The sequence below is a fragment of the Rhamphochromis sp. 'chilingali' genome, assembly GCF_963969265.1.
Source record: "Rhamphochromis sp. 'chilingali' genome assembly, chromosome: 6".
In the NCBI taxonomy this organism is placed as follows: domain Eukaryota; kingdom Metazoa; phylum Chordata; class Actinopteri; order Cichliformes; family Cichlidae; genus Rhamphochromis; species Rhamphochromis sp. 'chilingali'.
The window spans coordinates 24,261,178-24,283,069 of record NC_137933.1 but is presented as its reverse complement, the minus strand read 5'-3'; the positions used below and the strand labels follow the sequence as shown (position 1 = coordinate 24,283,069).

Below are 21,892 nucleotides of genomic sequence, written 5' to 3'. Positions count from 1 at the left end.
GTCTTTATTTAGAGCAGAATTAGATTTGACTTTATGGGACACATTAGTGGAATATTCAGGCTCATATATTTACAGATGTAAATTATATAAAGATGATTGACTTTAGTGCTACCACATCACCAGTCAAAGATGCTTTAAACTGACTAAAAGTTAAAGAAAAAGAAAGCCCATGTAATTATTTCTTTCACCAAAAGCCTGCATGAAGATCAGGTACTAAAACAGTCAGCAACGGTGCACTTTTGATTACTGGTTCCTGATGTTTTTGCACGTTTCTGGAATAAAATTAAAACATGCGTGAAAACTAGTCCTGAGCGTGATATTTTTCACTGCTCACATTGTTCTCATAGCCATGGTTATTAATGTGCAGATGCAGCGTTCATTTCAGGGTGGAAGTGGGTGTTAGTCAAACCCTGCGCTGGCTCATGTGTCAGGATGCAGTCCAGCCATCAGGAAGTGATGCAGTTAAGCTCTGAAAGATAAAAATACCTCTCATAGAACAACAAGAGACCAGAAAATCAGGATGTCAGTGTGTTATGACTGCATGTTATTGTGTTTGTCAGTGAATGATTTTTTTGTGTCGGCGTACCAGGATGAGGCTTTTGGCCAAAACTGAATCAGATAATTGTTAACACTGACCTTCACTTTGTCTCTCCTCAGGTACCAACCAGTGGCCCCGTGTTGGTGGGCAGACCCCCTCCTCCCCAAATTATGAGAACTCCCTTCACTCACTGGTAAGCTCTCTGCCCGCCTCCATCATTCAGTGAGAGGAGGATATGATGGATGCTCGCTTTAGATAAGCTGCCCATGAAGGACTGAGCTAGCATTACAGTGAGATTCCTGTCTGACAAATGTTTTGCTGAGGAAGGTGGGGGTAGAGGGATAACCAAACTGAACAATACCTGTCCCTTGGGGCATGCCATCTGTCCTCCACTCTGTGGGCCGGGTCTGGGATGACAGTTGGGGGATGGGTTTAGTTATGGGGGCTGGTGTGGGGGTGGCAGCTGTTTGCTGAACCTCTTCTCCAGAATTCCTTCGCTGCCGTACGACCAGAGCTGAAGATCGGATTTCATGCAGCCCTGCTACCTGATGCACATGTCATGTGTTTACATACTCTACTGGGAGTTTATTCAAGGGATAAACGGACTTAAATAAACTTACTATACAGATCCACAGACATATTTATATGATAAATAAAGACAGTATAATGTTAGGCAATAACCCAGCTGATCCAAGCAATGGGTGAACAAGTGAATTCATAAAACATATGGATCATAAGTGTTAACAAAATGCATTTATGTTTCATGTGTATGAAAGAAAGAAAATATTGACCGATATTGAATTTTCTTATCACCAGCAATTCAAATTGTATTGGTGTCGAAGTTTAACATGATTATATGTTTCTATGACCTCACAGAGAAGACCCGCAGAAGTAAAGGATGGAGCTTTTAGCCATGCTGTGATCTTAGAGGGACATAGATTCATCCTGACATCGTCTGCAAAGCTCCTTCATAATCCGTATTCACACGTAACAATGAAAAGACATCCAGGTTTAATATAAAGGATCCTATATCTACCTGGTAGAGATGTTCCTTAAGAATGTCTTGAACCCATACCCGGTTGTTTCTGAATCATTTAGGCTTCTAAGAGGTAAAAAAACATCAATTGCAGTTTTTTATTGAATGATGAATGAAAAATGCAGCTGGCAGCCACTGAAGGAAATTCTCATTTATTCTCAGCAACGTTCAAGAGTGTGCTGAAATAAAATCGTAGATCACGGTCCTCTGGTAGTTACGACAGAACTACTTGGAACATTGGAAAGTCCCAGAGAGCTCTTGGAAATGGTGATGAAGCTCTTTGAGGATTAGATTACAGTCAAAATGACTAATTTTGTTACTGGACTGGGCTGTGAACAGTAGTTATATTCGTTTAAGACGAATTTTTTTTAAAAACGGCAGACTTTGGTAATCAACAAAACACGCACAGCTGGATGAAATGAACATAAGAAGGCAAAGCAATAAGGCACAAAAGACAACAACATTATTTATCCCAGCACATAAAGTCAGTGTAAAGTTTTAAACTTGTGGCGATGCAGAAAATGTGACAAGTGCTGTAGTAGGGGTCTGTAAATACGCAAACAGCGAACCATTTTTATCTTTACAAAGTGAGTCGTCAGCAGCTGTGTGCTTCTTTCTAAATCCTGCCTCTTTCTCTCTATGTGCTATCACAAAACAAAAAAAAGTCTTTACCCACAGCGTGTTTGTAGTATTTATAGATTCTGATCTTTTTTTCTTAATTCTCTCTTATTCTTATTTGACTTTGCCAGAAAAACAGAGTTCATCAGCAGTTACATGAGCATCTCCAGGATGCCATGTCTTTCTTAAAGGATGTCTGCGAGGTACTCTTCAGATAGACTCTTTTTTTTTTTACCCATTGCGTGTTCCATACATCGTTTTGTTTTCTTGCACAAGTTCGACTACATTCTTCACAGTGAAATGCACTTTCATTTATTACTACTTCTGTCGCCTTATTCTCATGTTATGTTGTTGTCGTTTTTTTTGTTTTAGTTTTTTTCTGCAGCCATGCCAGCTTGTAGTAATCAGCTTAGGTTCAGATGACAATGAAATTAAGTGGCTGCAGTGCCTCTGTTCATTTGAAAAACAAATGAGAACATATCCTGACTTCTACAACTCAAGCTGAAATGGCTCATTTGATCTTGCATTTGAATTGCCTTCTTTATCTTGTGTTGTTTTTTTCTCACCATACAATCAGCATTTTCAATTTTTGTCCTAATGTGCTTATACTAAGCTGCTCTGTCCTTCTTTTCCTCCCTTCTTTCTCTCCCTAACCCTTCATTTCTCAATCCCTTTGGTCCTCCCAGTCTCGAATGGAGGATCGCCTGGACAGATTGGATGATGCAATCCTTGTTCTGAGGAACCACGCAGTGGGCTCCACCGCCAGTCTGCCCAGCGACATACACAGTCTGCTGGGACAGGCACAAAATGGGCCAATAACAGCCATTGGACCAAATTTTCCTGCCTCTGCATTGGTTCCAAGTCGGACTGCAGCGATGGTACGATAACTTCATATAAGTATTTATTTATTACTATACGGTATTTTTCAAACTACACCACATAAAACACCTTGGCCACCTGGTCAAAAAAAGGAGAGCTTTGAGACATTTTCCGCAGACGAACAGTTGAATTTATACCGGCATATTTTCCATAAGTGTAATAGCTGGCCGTAGGATCACCCTCCTCTTGAGAGCGGCTGTATACACAAGTTTGAGAGAGAAATGAAGAAAACAGGCACAAAGAAGTAAAGTTGGCGTAGGACGTGTTTGTACGTTGCAATCCTTCTAGAGTTAAACTCGAAGCCCCTTGAGAACTGGGGAAATGCCGGTCTCTGTGTAAATCATGACGTGTTCGCCCATCCTCCTTCTGAGGTATTTGATTGTACAGAGCCAGGAGATTTGAACACATCTGCAGTGGAAATTAAAATGGGATGACTCGTCCAACTGTTATCTGGAGGTGTTTGGAAAAAGTTTGACACAAACACAAACTTAAAAAGAAAAAGATCAAATTAATTTGAACGTGGGAAGAAGTTTAGATTACTTTTTTCTCTGAGATAAATGATGGAAGGAAAAGTTAGACAGTGATGAGATTTTGTATCTAATAAGCCAGTGATTAGCTGTAAATGTGGTGTTGCCTTTAAATTCAGACCTAAAATTAATATTCTTGTTTAGATTACTGTTATACAGAAAGGCCAAAAGGCTCCTTTTGTGTGTAAATTGATTATTAATTAATTAGTTTAAAAAATTTTCTATAAAACAAGCACGTATTGTGAGTAAAGTGTTTTGGTAAGGTTGTACTTTGATGCAGCATGAAGAAAGAATGAAAAGATGCATTTCTGAGTGCAGACCGACATTTTAGTGCTCAGTCTGCACTTTTTGTTTTCGTGTCTTGATCATTGCAGTGGAGCTGTCGTGCAGAAATTCATTTATTTTCAAAGCAGTTTAGTTTTTTTCTTTGTTTTAAGGTGGTATTTTTCCTGTCGATGGTTGTTTTCACTCGTACGCGGAGGCTACTGGGTAGCTCGCTTTGTCCCTTAACAAGAATTTTACTGTGGTTGTCAGAAGAGCTCAGTTTGATGTATTTGTTACAGAGAGCTGGGTTGTGGCAGTGATGTTGACCGACTGCGACTGTGAGATAGAACATACTGTGTCTGCACTAACACAGCACTTCCTGTGTGGGAAGAGGTCCCTTCAGACAGGGCTCAACAGCCTCGACACGGCACAGCCACAGGCTTTTTACTCTGGCTGTCACCCCGCCCTCTACCCCCTTCCACCCCTTTTCATCACTTCTTTTTAACAACCCAGGAAATCTGAATCGTTGGAAACGTGTGTCTGAACCCGCAGCCTCCACCCAAATAGAGGTCCTCAGCTGTATGGTAATCAGGCCCAGCCATGAAAATGGCAGCGTTCTTTTCTTGCCAGAGCCCCAGCCTCACTCCTCCTCCTCCAGACAAAGAGTTGTTTGGACACCTGTTGAGAGCACAGCAAAGATTAGCGTAGCGCTGGGGAAGGGGAGGATCTCGGAGCGGTGGGGTTAACAGAGGCCAACAGTGACTGGGGATCACATTCCAGAGGAAAAGAGGGAGATGCTCTCCACCCTTAGTGATGATTTCTCCGCCTTTCCTCAGTCCTTGAAAAAGGAAATCAAATGGCTCTAGAGCATGTGGTAAAGGAGGGGCTTTGTGGCACAACGTGGTGGGAGTTGACCATTTCTATGTTATGCATGTGAACAAAATAACAAGGAGATAGTCAGACATTGGAGTGGGTTTAGCTTGACTTCTTTTGAAACTGAACACAGAAGGATTATTCTTCTCGTAGACATGAGGAACAGACGGGTCCTCAGTTGTGGTTACAGAGCGGGGAGTCTGAGAATGTCGCTGCAGCGAGCAGTAACACAAAATGCAACAGTGACAGAGACAAATGAGGAGGCTATATATGGACCTTTAAGTATGGCTAAATATTGTGGCACAGGTGTTTTTTTTTTTAATTTGTGTTTATTTTCTATTTCCTACCCTTGATTATGCATTATAACGCTGCTGTGGAGCAAATCTCCAAAGTACCCACAGGTGTTGGTAATGACTGACTTGAATGGTGATTAAACCCAGAACTTGTCCCATGCTGTGACTACAGGTTTTAATAAACACTGCTACAGACAGCATCTAATCTAATGTATATATACATATATAAAAGCATCTTTTTTTATGATCCAACCAGTGTAGAGTGCTCACCAAAATGTGCAAATCAGTATAACTAAGGTTGCTCTTTTTCTTTAAAACTGTGGGATTTTCCATTTTAGGCTTTTCTCCTGCTCAAAAGTGTTGTTTCATTTTTATGAACAGTCTCCAGTGAGTGTGTGGCTGCTTCCTTTCTTCACGTGTCCTTCCTGTCTGTGTTGCAGCAGGGCGGCGACGATGCTGCCAGCCTGAACAACAGCCACGGAGGCCTGCCCAGCGCCGGCTCGACATCCAGCACAGAACTCAATCACCAAGTGGAAACGTTCAGAGGTCAGCTCCACCACGGCGTCCCACTCTACGATATCCACACGATTCGGTTTACGTATGATGTCTTACCTCCACATTTCTGTTACTAATAACAGGTCTTACTTCAGGCCTTCCAGCAACCCTGGAGCTGAAGGTGGAGAAACAGGACAAGGATGAGATGCTCGACAGCATCTCCACCGATAACAAGTCAGATGACGAGAGTGACAGAAGAGATATGAAGACACCCAGAGCAGGCCCACGCACAAGGTAAGAGGACCTTTCGATACGAAAACGTGTGAAACATTCTTCAGAAGTGAAAATAAGCTCTATGGCATGCTTTGAGATGGTAGAAACATGGGATAAGGCTGGAAAGGTTGTCTTTCATATGCGACAGGTAGTGGAAAATCTGATACATATCGTATTAACCTTTACTGTCATTATTTGATTTAAAATAGGCATGTCAACAAATGGGAACAAGAGCTGGGTAAAGAAATTCCAGAGGAGATGTGGAGAATACTGGATTCAGTGCTTTTTAACACCCCAAATTACAAGCAAACAGATAAATGTGAAACAGCCCTGCTGGAGATTATGGAACCAAACCATACTCACATGTTTTGGACATTCGGAAAAATAAAACCCCTTTTGGATAGTATTCATTCAGAGCTTGCTGAAATGTTTGGCTATACAATCCCATGATCATTTCAGATCCTATACTTGGATCACCTTAAAGGAAACATGCATCCAAAGACCAATACCTGTTTAACATTGACCTAGCACTGGCTAACGATCAAAACACTAAGCTACAGACAATGGGTGATTGTTGTTGTTGTGATGGTAAACTCAAATACAGACTGAAAGTGAAAGAATATTTCAAAAAATCTGGGACAAACGGTTGTTATACAAAGTGAAGAAAAGTCAAAAGTAACAGAAATTATTAAAAGAGGCAGTTTTGCACCGACACACTAACACTGGCACTGTTCAGATGTTCATGTGCTTGTTTTATGTTTCCATGTGGCTACTTTTCAGTTTTATTTTGCGTTAGCTTAGCCACCATGTGTAGTCATTTTATATGTGTAAAGGAAGCAAATAAAATTCGGTTTTTTATCAGTTTGGTTCCTATGAATGGCACATTCACTTTCACATTAGACAAGTGAATACACTTCATTCATTTCCTCAGAAAGCCTGCAACCAAGTTAAAGCCGGGTGTCTGAAAACGGCCGGGACACAAACAAACAGAGACCTCCCCTAAGGGTGGGAGGGATAACCAGTCCTGTCAGGCAAATCTTTTGTCTCATTAACACATGCTTAAGAAACAACAGATTTCACTTGATGCTGAGAAGGCGGAGCTTCTCAGCGTCAAGTGAAATCGTTGTGGTAAAAACTCATGGATGTTAAATGAATTAAATTTTCTTCCTTCATGTTTATAGTTCATGGTTTAATCACGGTCATGTCAGATTAATGGTTTGAAGACCATCCTATCATTGGTGCAGATGACTGAATGGTGGCTGCGGGTTGATTTCTTCTCTCTGCTGCAGCATCACCGAAGACGAGGATCTGAATCCCGAGCAGAAGGCTGAACGGGAGCGCGAGAGGAGGATGGCTAACAACGCTCGCGAACGCCTGAGGGTGCGAGACATCAACGAGGCTTTCAAAGAGCTGGGTCGCATGTGCCAGCTGCACCTGAAAAGCGAGAAGCCCCAGACTAAACTGCTCATCCTCCATCAGGCTGTGGCTGTCATACTTAGCTTGGAGCAGCAAGTCAGAGGTCAGTGTTGCAGCGCTGCTGCGGCAATTAACTGAAATGCTACATCACATCAAATCACTGCTGACTCTTAAAAACAACGTGTGTTTTGATGCAGCGTTCCTGCAGGTGGTAATTTAATTTCACTGTCACATCCAGAGCAGATACATGTGGAGTTAGAAAGGAAAACATAGGGAATGGAGCTGCCAGAGTATCACAGACAGTAAAGAAAATGCAGGGCGTTTATTCAGCTCAGATGTTTCCCTGCAGTGCTGCATTTAGAGGTACTAAAATGAGTAATGATGAAAGATTTGAGGCGAAAGACAAACAAAGTAACGCCCTTTTATAACACCCTTAAAGCTTCGGTCTCTCTCTAAAATTTTATCTTAATTTTATTTTAAAAAAAGCTTTGACATGTGTTTAATTAAAGTGTAATCTGTGTTTATGTGAACTCACAGAGAGAAATCTGAACCCCAAAGCAGCCTGCCTTAAGAGAAGGGAGGAAGAAAAAGTGTCTGGGGGCTCCAGTGATGCCCAACCAGCCCACACAGGAGTCCATCCAGGCCTGACCGACACATCCAACCCCATGGGCCACCTCTGAGACAGGTACTCTCACCTCTAATTGAGCGACACACACTGCTATGATGGTTTTCTCTATTAACTGAATAATCGGTCATCTCATGACAGCATATTTTCTTTTTCTTTCTGCACTTTGATACCATGATAATTGCGGTCATCCTGTGTGTTTTCCTGGTTTAACTGATGTTTAGTTGATTACACAGGTCAGCATGATTGAATCATATTGACGCAGCATGTTTAAACCCAGCTAAAGTCCACAATCTTCATTTTTTACTTATGTTTCCTAAAATAAAATTTTTAACTTGAAGATGTCAAACTGTAAAATTCTTTCAATCGTTGTTATTTAAAAAGATGCAGATAGATGGAATATTCACTAAATTATTTAAATTTTAATAAAATCTCTGCTAAGGTTACCAGAAACCATCAATCAGTCACATTTCATGAGAGTTAAAGTTGCCAGCCATCACTAAGAGGACAAATTTTGCTGGCTGACTGGTCGCGCTTCCAGCCACGTGCGTGGCTGTGCTGAGCGGGGTTTCCCCCTCATGGCTGAGAGCTTTGTTAAACAAGGATTTGGGGTGAAATTGTGCACGGCTTATTTGCCGTTTATGCATCAGAATCTGTTCAATAAACTGCACTTTCCAGACATACTTTTAGAGACAGTGAAGATAACAAACACTGGAAATATTGGAAAGTCTGGTTGTTCTTGGCCGGCGATCTGCATCTTTGGCTGGTTTTTCCTGTGCTGCGTCACTTTTTAGTAAGGCTCTAAATCTATGTTACCTCATTTAAAGTAAGCCAGTGCATTTTCTTCTCATTTTTGGCTATTCGATCAACAAAACTGTATTTTGTATTTGAATAAATTAAACCCCTTTTTTATCCCTTATTTTTATTTGGAGGAAAAATCCTTTAATTTAAATGTTATAATTGTCCTTTATTGATTTATGTCTGATTTATGTCAGACTTTTTAAAAAATAAATATGTAAAACAGCAGGACTTTAATCACCAGCTCTAGTGCTGAAGCTAAAATTTGGACGGCCTACGCTCAGCTCCTTTGATGCGCACCTCTGATCAGTGCTCCTTCTTTGCTTCCTCTCCTCCAGATCAGAGCGATGCAGATCATTTCTGTCCCGTCTGAGTCGGTGACCTTGCTTCCCAGTGACAGACAGGACTCGCAGTTTGTGACACCAATTGGAGGAGACAGACCACTTGAAGCAAAACGACGAGTCTAACACAGTCCACTCCTAAGATTGAAGTAGAGCCAAGCGTCCAGCTCCCTGTGACCAGATTCCATTTGCAAATTTCTCCCCCACAAGAAAAAAATCTTCAACACATATCACTGTCTGCAAGAAGTGTGTTGCTTCTGAACAATCAGAGACTTCGCAATCTCCTCCAACCGTATGTGGAAATTGCCTTGTGCCTAAACTAAATTGACGAATGCATTGTAACAGCAATTGTTTTTATTTGTCTGTTTCTTTGTTTTTTTTCCTATTTATTATGTTATTGAGCTATAAAGTGTATGTCTAAAGGGAAAGTTAGGTCAATACAAAGAGAAGCATGCGGCTTTTCAGTCGATCTATAGTTTGCCAGTGTCGCCATCAACCCTGAGCACTCCACCCCGGGAAAATCTTTGAGTCTGAGATTGGGGGAAAAATGTTAGAGATTAATTTATTGGCCAGTTTAGACTGATATTTATACCCAACTGAAAATCATCACGAGCTGAAAAACAAAAGCACCCGTTTTTTAAATATAAATTTTTAAAAAAATTATATATTATTTATATTTTTGTTTTCCTCGTTCTGCTACTGGCCACACGTGAAACCAAAACTACCTATGTTTGTTTCTGAGCAGTTTAGATCCGTCTCTGTGCTACTGACCGGCAGGTAACAGGTCCAGCTACGATAGCGTCAACAGCACGGGAGGTGACGCACAAACGGCAAACTGTAGCTTCACTGAAGGCTCAGATTTAATTGGTTTTTTTTGTTTGTTTTTTCCCAGTAGTGAGCAGTGAAAATACAGAGGGCAAACTTTTTGCAAACCTTAGCATTCCCTGCATATTTTAGTGTCTTAACTAAAGGAAGAGGCGACTCCAGCGCCCTCGCTTCCCTTTGCCATATAGTGTTAAACGTAAGCAGTGGCGTATGTTTGCAGATTCCTCCTCCGGACGTCAGCACAGAAGTGTTGGCTGTGTTGGCACAGAAGTGGCTTTTTTTCTTTTGAAAATGTGTTATTATTTTCTTGTTTCTGCCACCAGCTAATCAGAGATCTCCTAATGAAGACGTTCAAAAAAAACAAAAGTAGAAAAACACGCAAAAAAACCCCAAACAACACAAAACGACGACCACAGTTTCTCCTGGCCTGATCAAACATATCAATTTTCTTTCTGTTAATATCTCAAGACATTAAATTCTAATAAGCGCAGTTACTCCTGACTAAAATTTAGTTATGCTTATTTGTTGTAACAAGTCCTTTCTGTCCAGCATTATAATTTCCGGTTTTTAGCTAGCAGAGAAAATCTGTAAGTTATTTTCAGTGATGTTTTGATGGAAGCCATGCTATTCTCAGTATGGCAAAGCAGACTGAACATTTCATGGATTATTCTGAGTATCATTGAACTGTAGCATGATCATGATAATGAGGATGATGATGATGAACAAAAGCAGGATTTTTCTTTTTTATGTTCCAAGACATCGGTCATGGCTTTATTTCTTTTTCCCTATCCGTGTGCATGCGTTACGTTTTCCTTTTTTTGAGTCTTTTCGGTCTTAAGACTTGCTTTATATTCCATTTATTTCTTTGTATATTGCGTTCTATCATTATTTACACCTTAAACAAGGCTGCCGCATTCAGAACGAGTATTCTGTACGATAAAGGGACTTTGATTAGAATAAAGGATGATGAGTTTACAATTTAACAACCTCATTTTAGTGAAGAAGAATCCAAAAAGAGAGAGACCTGGTCGGTTGTGGTGTGTTCTCTGACTGAATGAGGCCTTGTTCATCATTTCAGTATTCATGATCCTGTATTCATGTCGGCAGACTTTGAGGGTATAATGTGTGTCACTTCCGGCTCGCTTCCCTTCATTTGTTTTCTTTCTTTCTTTTAAACTTCCCGTTCTTCCTGTGTTTCTTTGCTCCTCTGTTTGCCAAGTTAAACTTTGCTGTATCCCCAGATGCTTTCCCTTGTATAATATATGAAAAAAAAAAAAGAAAATCAAAAGAAAAAAAACATTTGGCTTATTTTTCACTGTAGTTAGTCTTTTATACAATAATACTGTAAGAATATTTCTTGAATTCTAAATATTACTCTTTCTAGATTTTTGAAAGCAAAAGTTTTGAGTAAAAAGTTTCTTACTTTATTTTACTATATTAGATAGTAAAATGTACGGTTATTTACCATAACCTGTCCATTATCACAAAAAAGTTACATATGGCATCTCAAGAACACGGCTGAACTGCTGCTCGTAGTTTAGTACTTCAAAAAGGCTCCGTATGAGCTCCAGATTCCTAAAAGCGCGACCTCCATCGTACTCCTCAGTCTCCGTTGTTGATTGATTGAAAAAAAAAAAAAAAAGGAAAAAAAAAAAGATTTGTTCTTGTGTCAAATAAAAGGTGTTGTTGATGCACATTGAAAAACTGCGGCAACGAGAATTTGAATTTTCTGTCATTTTCAAACAGAAAAACACGATGTATATAACATTTATGTTGCAATAAATGTGCCATTTTTTTTTTAAACTCGATCGTATGTGCATTTATTTCGCTCATCTTCCTCTCCATATTTACATTTTTCCACCTTTCCATAACCTTTGTTGTGTTTTAACGCACAGGAAGGAAGAGCTCTGAAACAATGGGATTCATTTAGACTTCCTTATCGTTTTTGTTATTTTGTTTTTGAGACATTTCTACAGTGGATTTAGGCCAAATGAGTGTTTTATAGTATGTAACTCTTTTTTGAAAGTAATACCAGTGGACCATTGTAGTCTGTATGAAAAGTACTATGAATATATGTTTCTATTTTTAATAAAGTGTGATAGCAGCGTACTGTATATGTGCTGTGCTCCTACTTTTTCTTTTTTGCAAGTTCATTTATGCAGTATAGAGACAGATCCTCGTGCCTTAACCTCCTAAGACCTGAACTCTTCCATGGCATGCATTTTTAATTTCTCTTTGATATTTGGGCATATTGGGACCTCATGAATGTAAAAACAAAGAATTGCCAGATTAATTTTTTGACCTGATTTGTGTTTCTGACAAAAATGAGATCCACATATGAGGACATTTGTTTTAAATTTTGATAGAACAGTGGCAGGATAATGTCCTCGTAAGTGGATATCAGGCTCTTGTAGAGACAAATTTGTGTTTTTAGGTCCAGACAACCCAAAATGTGATGTCCACATATGTGGACGCCAGGTCCTAGGAGGTTAAATAATATTTGAATAAATTGTCTTATATTTTGACACAAAACAAAATGACCCACCCAGCACTGAAATTGAACTTCCACAGTCATGTTGAAAAGCACAAACCTAAACAGTTTTTTAATAAATGGCTTTGGTGGAAGTGTCTCTCTCTGTAACCTGCCGTACTCAATCTGCTACTTGTGCTGTGACTGAAGTTAATGAATCCCAAAAGCGTTGTGAAAATACTGCTCTGAACCTGGAAGATTGTTGCTGTGCTGTAAATCTCAGAGCCTGTACATCTGCGCAGAATTATCTCCGTGCAGATGTAAGCATGGAGACCGCTCATTGCGTCCTGAGAGGTCTGATCTCGAGTCATTCGTCAGACTGAGGTGACAAAAGTGCTGACTGCCGTTCTGTCTGCGGTGAGCTCAGTGATGCGCGGTGGCCTTCCAGCGTTCCTCGCAGGGATAAACGGAGCGTGTGACTGTGCTGAGCTCTGGTGGTGGTGGTCGTGGGTGTGCATGTTTTCTGTAGGAGTGGGACCACCATGTCTGAAGGCTGACTTCCTGTCATGGCTGCTGGCTGAGCCAGCTGACAGAAAGTCCTTGGCTCACATCCTTGAATCTCAACCAAAGAGCCTGCTGCTCCTCCTGCTCTAACAGTAAGATCATCCGCCTCTCTGCCACTTTCAGGATGCACGCTGCACTGAACAGGCCTCTTGTCTTCTGTTTCACTTTCTAATCTCAGCTCTTTAAGATTCAAGGCTTTTTGACCATTTCAACATAGTGAGGAGAACAGGATATGATATTCAGACATTTCACAGAGACACAAAGCAAGTGCTTATCTGTCAATAATGGAAGTTTTAGGCATAAAGTGTGGAAAACAAATACGACAGCACAAAAGTAATTTCAAAGATTACTTTTACATGTACTCAAAACAACAATGTACTGCTCCTCCTGCCCACACCAGCTGCACAGAGATCCATTTTTGAAGCAGTTTAGAGTGATGGATAAAATACCTAGTCCTTGTTTTATATTAAGAAGGCCACAAAAAAGCTCCAGGGTTCTGAATTAGACACAAGAAGTCTGGTAACTTCCACAGTTTGTCTTTTTAGTATCAGATTCCCTCAGTAAGGAATCCAGGGACAACATCTTTATGAGGAGCAGTAAGACAGGGTGAAGCTTGATGAGGTTCACCTGTGTGTCTGTGTGTTAATGACCTACCTGACATTTGTGCACCCACCGTAACCTGCCAGATGTGCACTGATGGTGTAGTTAGTTATCTACACACCAAAGCTGGGAAGCAAGAGTGTCAGTAATACAGTGAAATCAGATCCAGAAAGTAGCATGGGCAAGGCACTTTATTAGGTACACCCTGCCAGTACCCAGTTGGACACCTTTTGCCTTCTGTCTTAATTTTTCATGGCATACATTCAACAAGCTGCTGGAAACCTCTGAGTTTTTGGTCCATGTTGACTTGACAGCATCACACAGTTTCTGCTTATCATGATGAGAATCTCCTGTTGCACCACATACCAAAGGTGCTCTGTTGGATTGAGATCTGGTGATCATGGAGGCCATTTGAGTACAGCAAACTCCTTGTCATATTAAAAAAAAAACAGTTTCTGATGATCATAGCTTTGTGACATGGTGTCTTACCCTGCTGGGAACAACCATCAGAAGATGGCTACAGTGTGGTCACAAAGGGATGGAGATGGTCAGCAACAATACTCAAGTAGGCTATGGTGTTTAAAGATGCTCAGCTGGGCTGAGGTACCAAAAAGAAAACATCACCCACACCATTATACTACCATTGATTGGCTCATTAGATATTTGTGTGTACATTTTTAAATGGAGATCCAAGTCCAGATAGCAGCAAGGAAAAGATTAGCTGATGAATATAAATATGTGGGAACGCTAATGGATCCAAAACTGGCATTTGAAACAGAAGTGTTTTTAAAAAAACTGTGAATAGAGTTTTATTTAATGTGGATATTTTAGGAATAATTTAACAATTAAATATTTAAAATAAAATTCCCACAATGGCTCGGTGACTGTGAAAAGATGAAATCAAAAAAATAAAATGCATCTCCACAATTGCTGCTACAGGTCAGTTGGGCTGACCTGCCCCTGGAAAACCTGCAGACCCCCTTATTGTATAATTGGGATAAGACTGAGGTGTGCACAGAGCATGCCCAGAGGTCCCAGCTGTGGCACCTCAGCGGAGAACAGAGCTCCCATTGTGTGCGGCTGTAACCCAACACAGTGGCTCAGATTAAAGGCTGCGGTGCCGCGTGGTCTCTGCGGACAAAAATATAAACAGTGGGCCACTACAAAGGCGAAGGGGAAGCTAGGCCCCTGGTTTAATGAAGTTTACACTGCAGTGGCAAGATCTATAAAAAGACAAGTGAATGCACCGTTTCTTTCTCCTGCCACTCAGGAGCAGCATGGATGCACTGAAAAGAGAGGCTGGGGGTGCTTTAAGCAGCACTCACTTTAATGCCACTCTGATTTGTATGACAGCTGTTATTTGAAGTTCATGGCATTGATTAGGCCCAAAGAAAATATCAGTTAGATGGGTACTGGTCACATCTAACTGATCGACCGACGTTAGTAATATTTAAACTAAACATGGTTCCTGTGTATTTATGTTATATTAAATTTACATAATGTGGTTTCAAGTACCTTTCAAAGTTGCAACGTTTATTTCTTTCATAAATAAATATTAAACATGTGTTTTTCTAAAATTAGACTGCTCTCAATGTAATCTTCATTATCTTAAGTGACGATGAAGATTATATCCATAAAACATTTCAGTACAATAGCATTTAAGCCTCAAATACACCGGAGATCTTCAGCTTTACATTATCTCTTGATTGTTTTAAAGGTCATTTGTTCCATAAATTTTAAAACAGCCTGAGAAATAAGAAGCAAACTTGATGATTATTATTCGCATCTTCTTCTGTGGCTTGTTTAATAATATTTGTCTAGCATGTGGCTACACTTGCTTGCTACAGGTGACTGTTTATGATGGAAACTGAGCATCAAGCACAGCACCTCAGGATCACTGACACTGACTGTAATCCTGCTGTCGTTTATAGTTGCACAGTGCCATTGGCACCCCCCACTAAGAGCATGCTCACCATCACAGAGGCTGCACACAAACAGTATACACTCCCCACAATCATCAGCATTTTTCTAGCATATCTGCTCAGCATAATAACTAGCTCATGCCTTTTAAATCACTCTCTGAGATACTCATTGTTGACTTTCTGGTGATGCGTTTAGGTGCAGTCAGGTGAGCTTACCATCCACTAGATGACGCTCTCGGTTTTTAAAGACATTCACTTACAAATTGGATTTATGCGTACATTATGTAACGTGGGAAGTTTTCCCAGGAGTCACAAAACTTTTAGTTTGTTTTAGAAATTAATAGAAATGTACAAACTTTTATTGTGTTACACTACATGTCAAACACATTTTTGAACTACAAGGAGTTAATAAGAAGGAAAAATTTATGAATTAATTATTTGTCAGGTGTCACCTCTGGCTACAATACTCCCCGCTAGTGCAGGAGCTTCTAAAAACCGAGCTGAACCGAGCCGAGTCGGTCCAAACTGAGTGGGGCCTGGGAGTTCGGGGGTAGTCTGTGTGAGATCTGCTCCAGGACCAGCGGACTGCTTTTGAGTGGGTGGGCGGGTAAAGTGCGCTTGTTTGAGGAGGCGGAGCGGCCCGGAGGCTCAGAACGTCCTTCTGAAACGGTTCTCACTCACTCTCAGAAAACAACTCAGGACCAAATAAGTTAGCAAAGTGCGGCGCGGGCACTTTGCAAAAGAGTTTAGCTTTTAAAACCGCTCGAAGAAAACTTTTTTTCCAAACCTGGGATAAGTGAGCAAGCGAGAGCAACGACGCCGGTGAGTAACTAACTAGCTATCAGTAACTGTCCTGTGCGCGAGACTCTTTAACAGCCGTTAAACTCAGCCGGAGGAGAAAAAAATTAAACGAATAGAAGGGCCGCTTATTTTTCTACACAGCTCGTTTACTTCAGGTGAGTGGTACAGGTGAGAAATAGGTGAAGTAAAATTTGAAGATGGTGATGTGTTTCTGCCACCTGTTGCACTCAGCAGCCAAATAACGAGAAACTGCGTCAAATCAAAGCGCTACCTCTTCACTTTGGCTAACGAGCTACTGTATGATTTCAGTTCTCAGATCTGCATCCAATTAACTGTTTTTTATCTGACTTATGTTTACAATTGCTCCTGTAAGGTCACGTTGCTTCTACTGTACCTGCCGCTAGAGATTAGTGAACTCCCATTCATGTTACGTAACCTAATAATAGTTTCCCACCGTTTAAACCCTCACAGGCAGGTTTGTTTCCAACTTTTTCCAAAGTTTGGTCCCATCTGGATTTAGGTGTTTTGATATGTGAGTGGCTACAGGTGTTGACACAGAAAAAGACAATTTTTTGCACTTCACCCTCGCTTGCATCCTAACTTGCACTCTGGATGGACATCACAGGCAGCACAGGGGTCATTGAAGGAAGCACCGACCCTGTGTAGGACAGTGAGGCAGCTCACTGAGAGTTTCCTCCTTTTTGGAGTGAAAAACACAATGGGAGGAAAAAGTAACACACTTGTTGGAGCCCTTGTGTGCTAGATACATACACTGAGCATAAAAGGGTCTATTGTGTCGTCTCAGGCTTTAATCTGGCTCATCCTCCCTGACAGGACACCTTACCTCAGCCTTTCTCTCCTCCCGTTTGCGTGTGAAACTGAGTAATTCTGGCTAATTGGAACATCATGTCATTAGTCTAGTGGAAACAAACTGGAGTTGAATCATCTTCGTGGTTTGCTAGGAGTGGCCCACAAAAGTTTCTTGCAGTATTTCATGGTGGAAACTTTGGCTGTTTATAAGGCAAGATTTTATTTAGTTTCATTAAGTTAAATGCTTCCCAGGTAGCTGTTGTTTCATGCCTTATATGGCAGGTGTGTATTTGTGTGTGTGGTGGTGGGGGGGCATTTACACATTTGATCAGTGAAGAAATACGTGGGGATCAGGGTGGTTTTTCAAGCTCAGCTAAATGCCTTAGTTTAAAATCTCCTGCCAGATAAGATAACCAGAGATGAATGTCTCTTTTGGCCTGTCTGTCTGTCTGTCTGTCTGTCTGTCTGTCTGTCTGTCTGTCTGTCTGTCTGTCTGTCTGTCTGTCTGTCCGTCCGTCCGTCCGTCCGTCCGTCCGCCCGCCTGCTTATCTGAAGGTAGTGGCAGTGGGCTGAGCAGGGTATTACTGACTTCCTCTTCCTTAGCAGTGTTATCCATTTCCTCCTGGGGGATCCCGAGATACTCCTAGGCTGCGTGACATATACTAGGAATGTCAAACACACCAGTACTGGCCCATTGGAGGCTCCAGTTGGTCCCACTGGCTTCAGTGAATGTGTAAACTGTAAAGACAGAGGGCATACATTTAGGACTTAACTTTCTTTTAATGAAGTTTTAAATTATTCTTAATGAAAGACATTGACAAAATTAGTAGGAGACAGATTAACCAGCAAATGTTTTTTTTTTTTTTTTAAATTAGTATTCCATCAAATAAAGGTTCCTGTTTTTCACTTTTTTTAAATTACAGGACAAAGTTGGTTACTGGTTTCTTTGAGTTACTGCAGTAGAATAGTACAATATTGGAAGATCTCAAAGGAAGTGTGTTATTTCATATATTATTAAAGAGTAGTTACACTGATCTGACCCACTTAAGAGCAATTTAAAAGGACATGTAAAATCTCCCCAAGGAGTTCTTTGTTTTACCCAGGGTCTCCCCCTAGCTAGGCATGCCTGGAAAACCTCCAAAGTAAGGCATCCAGGAGGCAGATGGTTGAACTACCTTAGCTAGCTCTGTTCATCTGGTAAGGTAAACCAGGGAGGAATCCACCATTTTGCTGCAATATCCACTTTCTAGCAAATTAGAAAAACCTGAAAATAGACATGTAAAACAGCCAAATTTACAGTTGCATTGCCATGAAACCCCTCATAGTACTATGTTTTCAAAATGATTATCTGTGTCCATAAGTCTGTCTTGACCCATTTCACACTTATGTGATACATCCTGCTTTTGCCCTTTCTTGTCAGTCTTATCAGTGTCCTCCTTCCAGGCCCACCTCTGTCCATCTTTGTATTGTAACATCAGAAAAGGATGCTATCAGCAAGACAAACAGGAACACATTGAAAGGCCATTGTCCAGTGAAAAGCACATGGTGGCTGCTGATGGCTTTGTCTCCACTGGCTTCCCTGAAAAACACCGGGTGGCTCACTTTTAATATTTGTACACAGTTTGATATTTATTGCCAGCTGCGCTCTCACGGTCTAGCTGCAAATCTGTCAGCTTTGACAGACCTGTAGTTATTATGCATGTGACAGAAAAGGGCTCGATAACATTTTGTTGCCCGCTTTTCATGACTTTTCCCAGGGCTGCAATTAACAGTGTCATTTACAAGGCTCACCTGTGCCGTTTGTGCACACAGACAGAGAACTGAACCCAACACCTGCTGAAGTTATTTAGACATGACAGCTTTGAGATGTTTCCCTGGTTTAACTCATTCATATTCATGATGATACCTTTTAGCAGGTGAAGAGAAAGGCATAGTCTTTGTCAAGCATGGTAAACAGTCATTTCGTTATATCATACCTGTTAGTCACACACTTGTGAGGCCTTGCTAAACAGTACCTGGCTGTTTCTGTTGTTAAAGAATGTGGCAGAAGTTGACTCATCTCTTGAGGGATATTATGGTTTCTGAGATGTTACAGGCAACACAAGGGGAGGGCACTGTCTTCATTTGGTTAGAGCACATTACTTGAGTAGTTTGACACAAAGGTCTCTCCTGCGAAACAAGTAGAATAGAAGGAATGCAAGACAAGAAGGGAAAATGAAAGCTAGAACAATAAAGTTTCATTATTGGCTGAAAGTACATCTAAGGAATGTTTGTTGATGTCGCTGAATTATGTAGCATCTCATCTCTGACTAATCCAGTGCTTCTAAATCTTCTCCTTGCAGAGGTGGGCCAGTTGATCCAGGGAGAGGGATTTATTTTCCTTCTGCATTCCTGATGGAGTCATACAGAGTGTCTGGCATTCCTAGCAGTGGACCACAGCGGGGCTACGCTCAGCCATCCCGCCCTTCCAAGCCACAAAGTAATGGAGCTGGAACATATGGTCTCAGCATCCGAGTCCAAGGTATAGATGGACACCCATTTGTGGTTCTCAACAACCAGGATGGGGGTCCCCACACTTATATGGACCCCAGAGGTAATGGCTACATCGACACAGAAGACTCTTTTATCAACAGCTACGATGAGTATGACTTTAGACGTGGCAAAGAGGCTGAATCTAACAGCCCCTTTGTGGAGTACAGGACTCAGAAGATGTTGCATTATACTGGTCCCCAAAATGGTGTCACAGAATCCCAAGAAAAGAAACCATCCTCCCTTCTGAACTTCCAGAAGCACCCTGAGATACTACAGCCGTATGATCCAGAGACCAACTCCCTAAACCTTGAGGGTTTCAACAGCCTTCCTTCAAGGCCTGACACTGGGAGCCAGCCCCAGAGTTGGTCCCCAAGGTCTGCAGCATCTCACCGTAGGGCATCAAGCCTTGACTGGAAAAAAGATGCCACGCCGCTTGAGAACAGACAACCTACATCCCAGAGTGTGAATGAGGCAGGCTTTCCTAAGCTGAAGCCACAGCTCACTCAGCCTCAGAGCAGGCCACAGTCACAACTGTCTCAGCCACAGATCAAAGCTCCTCTTACCACCCTGAATCCAGCTCATCCCAAGCTGACCTCTAAAACTCCACATCAACCAGTTCCTCCAGCCCAGCCTCAGCCCTCCACTGTGTCGAGCCCTAGGAGCAGTGCCACCTCCAGCCTTGAGCGCACCCCTCGTGAGCCTGATGTCCTTCCCCTGCGCAGGACTGATTCCAGCGAGCCAATTCTTCAGCCTTCTTCCCGTTCCCGCCACTCCTCCTCATCTTCCACCTCTAAGACGCCAATGGATGAACAAATGGAGGCCCTTTATGCAGACACCATAAACCGTCACGAGAATCGTCGCTACATCCCTTTTATGCCTGGTTCAGGCAGAGATATTGACACAGGCTCTATACCCGGTGTTGATGAGCTCATTGAGAAGTTTGACGGCAAAGATGGCACTCAACGCAGAGGCAGGGCGGGGCGCAGAAACAGGATCAATCCAGAGGACAGGAAGCGCTCACGGAGTGTTGATAGCGCCCTCGGCCTGCAAAATAGCTCTAGCTACACGGAGCTACATCAAGGCACATCCAAGGAGCATGTCCTGCTTCCCTCACAGCTGAGGATGCAGAAATCAGCTGGAAGTCAGGACTCCTGGCTTTTAGATCACGTTGATTCCAGATCTCATGCCACCAGTGCACCTGGCTCCCCACAGAACACCATTTCTAAAGGTGTTGGCTCTATACAGGGTTACAAAAACCCTCAGACTCAGTCCTCTTCTCTATCGTTTAAGATTAAAGCGAGTGAGGAAAGTGAAAAGGTTTTGACATCATCACTGTCATCGTCATTATCCAGGCCATCTTCTTTAGCAAACAAAAAACCCGGGACAGACGCGGACGTGCAGGTAAAATGTCAGACCATTATCACTGCATCCTACATTTGTTTGTTTTAAGTTATGTTTCGTTTTAATTTAAAGTAGCATTTTTCAAAATATGATCTATGAGAGAAGTGTTCCTCTCTTTTATTTTGTTAAGATCTCACTCTCTCTTCCTGACATATCCAGGCAACACCTGATCTCCTGAAAGGTCAGCAGGAGCTGTCACAACAAACAAATGAAGAGACAGCAAAACAGATTTTGTTCAATTACCTTAAAGATGGGTAAGTCTGAACTTTTTCCCATACAAAATGTGACCAGATATTGTGAAAACATCTTGACTCAAGAACTGAGTGTTGTTCACACAAAGTAAGAAACCGTTCTGTGGAAGTAAATTAATGTGCCTTTTTTATCTGAGCTGGACTGTTTGTGATAAAAACGAAGGAATGTGGTCTTCGTACCCTCCCATCCAGGCTGTGAGCGATCCAGTTGTCTGGAATTTGTTTTCCTGCAGAATCCCACTTTTAGTCAGCTTTGTTCTTTGTGTAGTGTGAAATAATGAATAAAATCCTGTCTTTCTGTAGAGGAGACGATCTGTCTAGAAAAAAATTACATCGAGTTTGCATTTAGGCTATGGATACCAGCGAGTCTTTCAGTAGTTAAACAGTTAATACTGTCATCAGTAACAATTTCATGGAGAAAGTTACAGTTAATACAATCACTACAGTTTCTGGATGTGTTATTGAATCGGGGTATTGTAGAAGTCGAACAGGAAGCTGTTTGGGTGTGTCGGGCAACAGGTCAGGAGCCACAGGACAAATGAAAGGAAGCACAGATGGAAGTGCAGGGGCTGAAATTGAACTACATTCCCAAGGCCCAGAAGAAAAACATGCAGCAACAGGGGTTATAACGGTTTAATGAAAATCATGTGTATGAGGAGAGGGGAGATTTAAGGGGTTTGGCTTTCAGTGTCAGTCTCACCATTTATTGAAATAATCTATCGCTGCTGTCAAGTGAAAAT

At 41.5% G+C, this 21,892-nt stretch overlaps 2 protein-coding genes across 8 annotated transcripts in view; both read left to right on the top strand.

Moving 5' to 3' along the window:
- The window catches only part of tcf12 (transcription factor 12), a 96,808-nt gene extending 84,893 nt beyond the window's left edge, over window positions 1-11,915 (top strand). Inside the window, exons 14-21 of one of the 6 annotated variants that reach the window (XM_080884674.1) lie at window positions 658-731; window positions 2,324-2,395; window positions 2,879-3,070; window positions 5,472-5,574; window positions 5,679-5,817; window positions 7,086-7,315; window positions 7,750-7,897; window positions 8,974-11,915. In XM_080884674.1, coding sequence (XP_080740800.1) covers window positions 658-731; window positions 2,324-2,395; window positions 2,879-3,070; window positions 5,472-5,574; window positions 5,679-5,817; window positions 7,086-7,315; window positions 7,750-7,892 — 953 coding nt within the window. In that variant the 3' untranslated portion in view covers window positions 7,893-7,897; window positions 8,974-11,915. Of the gene's footprint in view, window positions 1-657; window positions 732-2,323; window positions 2,396-2,878; window positions 3,071-5,468; window positions 5,575-5,666; window positions 5,818-7,085; window positions 7,316-7,749; window positions 7,898-8,973 lie in introns of all 6 variants that reach the window. The other 5 variants (XM_080884673.1, XM_080884672.1, XM_080884671.1 and 2 more) reach the window with 5 other exon arrangements.
- Window positions 11,916-15,981: 4,066 nt separating this feature from the next.
- Window positions 15,982-21,892, top strand: part of cgnl1 (cingulin-like 1) — a 34,859-nt gene continuing 28,948 nt past the window's right edge. The window contains exons 1-3 of one of the 2 annotated variants that reach the window (XM_080885894.1): window positions 15,982-16,179; window positions 19,311-20,901; window positions 21,061-21,155. In XM_080885894.1, the coding sequence (XP_080742020.1) occupies window positions 19,363-20,901; window positions 21,061-21,155 (1,634 nt within the window). In that variant the 5' untranslated portion in view covers window positions 15,982-16,179; window positions 19,311-19,362. The remainder of the gene's footprint in view (window positions 16,180-19,310; window positions 20,902-21,060; window positions 21,156-21,892) is intronic. The other variant, XM_080885893.1, reaches the window with a different exon arrangement.